The sequence below is a fragment of the Brassica napus genome, chromosome C6 (genome assembly GCF_020379485.1).
Source record: "Brassica napus cultivar Da-Ae chromosome C6, Da-Ae, whole genome shotgun sequence".
In the NCBI taxonomy this organism is placed as follows: domain Eukaryota; kingdom Viridiplantae; phylum Streptophyta; class Magnoliopsida; order Brassicales; family Brassicaceae; genus Brassica; species Brassica napus.
Window position 1 is genome coordinate 607750 of NC_063449.1, and position 6394 is coordinate 614143.

Sequence of the window (6394 nt, forward strand, 5' to 3'; positions counted from 1 at the left end):
TGATTTAAAGAAGTAACCAAGACAAAATCAGACCATATCTATAGGCGATCAAAGCTCCCCGGTAACGGCGCCAAATTTAGGGATCAAATCCACAAGGAGCTAGGAAACTTAATAAATCTAATCAGAGTGATTAAGCTAGGTTGATTATGTTTAAATGTAAATAGCAGGTTGTGAGCAAGGCAGTTTCTCGATTGGTTTGATTGGGTTTTGGTACTTAAATGAAATAGCTAGACTTAGATTTTCTATTTTGGTAATCATGATTATAATCCTACAGATGCCTAACAGTTGTATGCATGATATTATAGAGCTCAAACGCTTATGAACAAACCAATCGGCGTTCGCTTTCTACGTTTGGGTATTGACCGGATCTAAGTGTCGATCGATGATTCTAGAGGAATATCGATTGATACCACTCAAATTACCCTAAGGAGTGAATTACTCTCTCAAATAAGAGGTTCAATTGTAGTACTTAGGGATCGAATCCACAAGGAGCTAGGGAACCTATTAAATCTACATGATTATTAATTCTAAGGTTTTTGTTATTTATTGGTTTAAAAGTAAATAGCAATCCTAAATGAGCAAGTCTATTGCTCGACTAACAAGATGATTGGGGGTGTAACTTATTGGAAAGATATTAGATGCAGGGTTTCTATTCAGGTGTTGGAGATTATAATCCTATAGATGCCTATCAGTTGCTTGCATTATATGTTAGAACTCAACCCCTTAACACAGTGATCAGCAATGGCAATGTTTCACTAGTTAACTAACTAGATCTTGGATCTCAACTGTCGTTTTTTGACCACAAGAAAGTGTCGATCGATGGTCCTATAGGGACATCGATCGATACACCTTTCGCAAGATCGATCGATTGTCAGAAGACAGTATCGATCGATGCTTCTAGTTTAGCCCTAGGCGCAAGTTGATAATGACCACTAGCTTCCTGGTTCAGCGGTAGACTTTTTCCTATCGTCTAGTCTGACAGATTAGATTCAGGACTGGATGGTCAAGGTTGCTTGACTCATGCAGATTCCTAGATTCAATATTCTAGGTAGCTAATCTAGAACAAGCATTAAGATCAATCTATCAATAAATACCACAACATAGCAATCAATAGTTGGGGCTAATCCCTCTAACCTATTTGAACCCTGAATCTAACAAGTGAACTACTCAGACATAGCTAAGCATTTCATGACACAAAATGTAAATGAAAACTGCATAGAATAGAATAGATGAATCAAATGGAGTTCCAATCACAAATCTCTCAACACTACAAGAAAACACCGGGATTCCGACGACCATTCTCGTCGGTATGTCCTCGGAATACCGTTATTCCGAGGACATACCGACGAGAATGGTCGTCGGAAATTTCTCGTAGGAAAGTAAAATTTCCTCGGAATTTCCTTTGAAAATTCCAAGGGAATACCGAGAATTAAAGATTCCGAGGACATTCCGAAGAAACATTTCCTAGGACTGTTCCTCGGTATCTCCTCGGATATTTCCGATGGAACGGTCCTCGGAAACATTCTGAGAGAAAAGAGGTATCGGAATATTCCGACGGGAATATTCCGAGAAACCTTTGCCGTCGGAATATTCCGAGGAAGTGTATCCGTCGGGATATTCTGAGGAGATATGTCCCTCGGAAAATTCCGAGGAAGTTGCGTCGGAATATCGCGAGGGATACACTTCCTCGGAATGTTCCCAAAAATAATTTTGTTTTAAAAATTAAAAATTTATTTTTTTAATTGAAATTCGAAAAAATAAAATTAAAATTGAAATAGAAAACATGATAATATTCAAAGTTTTACATACCAAAATAAAACATTCAGAGTTTTTGAAAAAAAAAGAAAGAAACTATGGGAACGGCTCGTTCGGGTACATCCTCTTCATCATCTCCATCATTTGCTCGTTCTGCTTCCTCGTTGCCTCCCATCCCGCCTCTTGATCCGCCATCTTTTGCTCCAACGCAGCTATGCGGTCATCTTTGTCCTTCAACGGGTCCATAAGCACTTCTGGATCAACATAGGGCTGTGGTGCAGAAGGAGGAACTGACCGGGCTCGACGACCCAAACCGACCAAACGTCCCTTCTTCTTTGGAACCGACTGAAATAGAAAATAAACAAATTTAAATAATAGAAAAGATGATAAAATGAAAATAAAGAAATAAATGAATTGAACTTTTTTATAAAGAACATACCGATTCAACGATTTCGTTGATTCGAATCCGGGACAAGTTGGTCGAAGCCGTCGAAGTGGCGTCCAGGTCGGTTTGAAGCTGAGATAGACGGGTCTCTTCGTCTTCCTTCTGAGTTTCGATCAGGCTGAGCACATCCCTCACAACACCATCATCAATCTCCCCGGTGTGCTTGTTGGTATGCGCCGTCTTCATTAGGACGAAATCATCAACCGGCTCGCCATCATTTTCATCCGCCTTGAAAAAAACAAAAGTTAAACAAACATTAGAAATTAGAAGAAATGCATAAAAATTAAAATAAAATACTTAAATAATTAAAAAAAAAGAGAGATTGAACTTACCAAGCGATCCCCAGAGTGGCAATAATCTGGGCACCCAAATTGTGCTTGTACATGCCCTTCCCGCCACGATCGCTCTTTCGGTTGGCGGAGTTGGTCACAGAGGTAGCTTTCGTCTCGTCCTATCCCAATGCACACACAACTCCTCCCAGACCGTGCTGTTAATCGACTTCGGGACCTTTTAATAAAAAAATATAAAATAGTTTAATAAATCCAAAACTAGTTTAATAAATTCAAAAAATTGTTTAATAAATTAAAAAAAACCTGGTTGATGAGCCACTTCTGCTTCCACTCGTAGATCTGCTTCCCATAGTTGTCCATAACTTTATGGACGAAGGCGTCACGGATAAAGTTCGTGTGATCGGGATTCCAGGTGAACTCTTGCTGAAAAAAAAACATAATTTGTAGAAATTTTATATTAAAGATAAAAAATATAAGTAAAAAAATTAGAATACTTACCGCAAACTGACGAAACCACATCTCCTGGTCCTCGGCAGGGAAGTGAGTGAAAGTCGGATATCCTTGCTGAGGTTCGAGTACATCATATTGTTGATCCATGCGCTGATCCCGTTCCCGGATCGGTTGAACCTAATATAAGAAACAAATTATTAATAATGAATCAAATTTTAATGAAAGGAAAAAAAAAGACTTTAAATTACCATGTTTGAAGTCGTCCCTTTGGACACGGAGTGAGATAGGGAAGATGCTCACGACCGGGCTGTTGAACCAACTGGGCAACAGTCATCACTCCCGGAACGACTGGAGGAGCGGGAGGGGGTGCAGCAGTGGGAGGGGGTGCAGCAACGGGAGAGGGTGCAGCAGCGGGAGCAAAAACCGGAGCGGGAAATGAAGAATCCCGACAGTGGCTGAACGACGGCTTCATCTCTAAAGTCGGTTAAATCGACTACAAGGCCAACTGCAACTAAATCTTCTGCTGCATTTAAGTTACCGGATGTGCTTGGTTGTAGTGGGTCTTCCAGCTCAGAACTTCCCTGAACTCGGCCTCTCAGGTTGAGTGAAGTAACAGTGACCCATGGATCATCTCTGTTCCTAACCCGGGGGTACTTGATATAACAGACCTGTAACATTTAAAAAATTATTTAATTTGTAAATAAGTGTTATTAATACACATGATGATGAATCATTATGAATAATTGATATATTTATATTTAATTACCTGATCGGCCTGAGAAGCAAGAATGAAAGGATCATAATATTGCAACTTTCGCCTCGAATGTACTGATGTAACACCAAATGCATCTGTTCTCACACCTCGATCTGGAGTTTTGTCGTACCAATCACAATAAAAAACAGTACAACGCAATCCAACCATGCCCGGATACTTGATTTCCATAATCTCCCGTATGTTTCCGTAGTATACATCATCTCCAGATGCAGAACAAACGCCAGCATCATAAGTCGTACTCGAACGTCTCCTCTTTTGAGTTGTGAATGCATATCCTCGAGTACAAAATCTCGGATATGACTTCACAACATACTCTGGTCCACGCACCATCTCGCGTATCCAATCGTCAAATGTTTCACCTCTGGTCATACCAGCAGACACCTATTAATAGCACATATATATGTTATATCAATATATGTGAATTAATATAAATATGTGATAGATAATATTTTAATTTGTTTAAAGCACTCACATAAGTAAGCATCCATCCAGAAAATTCTCTATGCTTCAGTTCTTCAAGTTCCTCCTCTGTGGTGTATCTATATTCGAACCGCTTTTCTGCCATGAAAATCCTGTACATATGTTGACAATAATATAATTAATTAAGATTTAAATTTCAACTTGTTAAAATAAAAATTTGTAAGCTAATTTATTTACCTTTCATATTAAAGAACATCTTCGCAGTTGGTGACAAATATGTTTGCAAATGACTGCGCTCCTGCTCAGTAAGTCGACGGTCCTTTGTTTTCCGCTAAGTCGTCCAACATCTGTGAAGATGTCTGGAACCGTAACATGATATGTTGCCCGTTCGCCTCTATCATCATGCCGAGCAGGTCTTCTGTTTTTGGTCTGCACTTCTGCTGGAAAGTAGAACTCGGCAAAGTTTGAAGTTTCTAAATTTATCATCTGTGCGATTATAGAACCTTCCACCCTACTATAATTTTTCACCATCTTCTTCAAATGGTACATATACCGCTCATACAAATACATCCATCTATACTGCACAGGACCACCAAGTTCCAATTCTCTTGCCAGGTGAATAACAAGATGCTCCATAACATCAAAAAATGATGGAGGAAATATCTTCTCAAGGTTGCACTGAATCACGGCTATGTTAGTCTTCAAATTTTCAATACCTTCAAGAGTCACTGATCTCGTGCATAAATCGCGGAAGAAAGCACTAATCCCTGCAATTGCTTCATGAACATTCCGTGGTAATAGTTCCTTGAAGGCAAACGGAATGAGGCGCTGCATCATTACATGGCAATCGTGACTCTTCAAGCCGATAAACTTTCCTTCCTTTCTGTCGACAATGTTACGCAAATTAGATGCGTAACCGTCTGGAAATTCCACATCGTTTGAAATCCAATCAAAGAACGCATCTTTTACCTCTGCATCAAGTCGGTATGGGAAAAGGAGCCCTACCATTCTCATCAACATGAAGTTCTGAACGAGCACATATATCGACTAAATCCAGTCTTGACTTCAAATTATCCTTTGTTTTACCTTGAACGTTAAGGATCGTGTTCATGAGATTGTCAAAAAAGTTCTTCTCAATATGCATGACATCTAAATTATGCCTCAGCAGATGATCCTTCCAGTATGGCAGATCCCAGAAAATACTCTTTTTGTGCCAGTTATGTAGTTCTCCAACAGCATCTACCGGATAATGCACATGTCCACCTTAGTCTGGCGTCCTTTCTGCACCTAAATCTCTTAGTTGTGTCGACAAATCTGCCCCACAAATTTCCGGAGGTGGACTGTCAAACACCCTCTTGTTCTTCGTAAACAAATTCCTACTCCTACGATATGGATGATCATGTGGTAGGAATCTCCTGTGACAGTCAAACCAACACGTTTTCCTTCCGTGTTTTAGTTGGAAAGCATCAATGTTATCTTGACAATATGGACATGATAGCCATCCATGCGTTGTCCATCCAGATAACATACCATATGCTAGAAAATCACTTATTGTCCACATAAGTACTGCCCGCATTTGAAAGTTTTCTTTACATGAAACATCGTATGTTTCAGCACCTTGAGCCCATAGTTATTGCAACTCATATATTAGTGGCTTAAGAAACACATCAAGTGATCTCTTAGGATGCTCTGGTCCGGGAACGAGAATTGAGAGAAACAAAAACTCTCGTCGCAAGCACAAGTTTGGCGGTAAGTTGTATGGTGTAAGAATGACTGGCCATAGAGAATATTGTCTTTCACTCTTGCCAAACGGGCTGAAACCATCAGTACATAATCCAAGGTAGACATTTCTTCTCTCATACGCAAAGTCGGGATATGTTGATTGGAAATGCTTCCACGCTTTTGCATCTGAAGGATGTCTAATCTCATCATTTGTTGAATGCTCCGCATGCCATCTCATTGGTTGCGCTGTGCGTTCAGACTGATACAACCTCTGCAACCTTTCTGTCAAAGGCAAATACCACATCCTTTTAAATGGCACAGGAACTCTTCCACTCGTATCTTTATAACGAGCATTTCCACAAAATTTGCATGTAACCCGCTGTTCATCCGCCCTCCAATAAATCATGCAGTATCGCTGCATACATCTATTACCTGATACGATAAACCAAGACCAGCTACCAGTTTTTGAACCTCGTAGTATGAACCAGGGCTACATTATCCTCAGATAGAATACCTTTTACAAAATCAGCAATCGCA

At 39.9% G+C, this 6394-nt stretch overlaps 1 protein-coding gene across 1 annotated transcript; it reads right to left on the reverse strand.

Moving 5' to 3' along the window:
• Window positions 1–235: 235 nt before the first annotated feature.
• Window positions 236–4367, reverse strand: LOC111203004. Its single transcript, XM_048761213.1, has 2 exons — window positions 2195–4367; window positions 236–2100 (listed from the first exon to the last, which is right to left on the reverse strand). The coding sequence occupies exons 1-2, from the start codon at window positions 2384–2386 to the stop codon at window positions 1852–1854; spliced, it is 441 nt and encodes a 146-aa protein (XP_048617170.1). The 5' UTR covers window positions 2387–4367; the 3' UTR covers window positions 236–1851.
• Between the last annotated feature and the right edge of the window lie 2027 nt (window positions 4368–6394).

What these genes read in the sequence shown, in the direction of transcription:
- LOC111203004 (XM_048761213.1), bottom strand. Translation starts at nt 2,386, where the DNA reads ATGAAGACGGCGCATACCAACAAGCACACCGGGGAGATTGATGATGGT. An exon ending in TCAACGAAATCGTTGAATCG is followed by an intron (nt 2,101 to 2,194) that starts GTATGTTCTTTA and finishes TTTCTATTTCAG; the next exon opens with TCGGTTCCAAAGAAGAAGGG.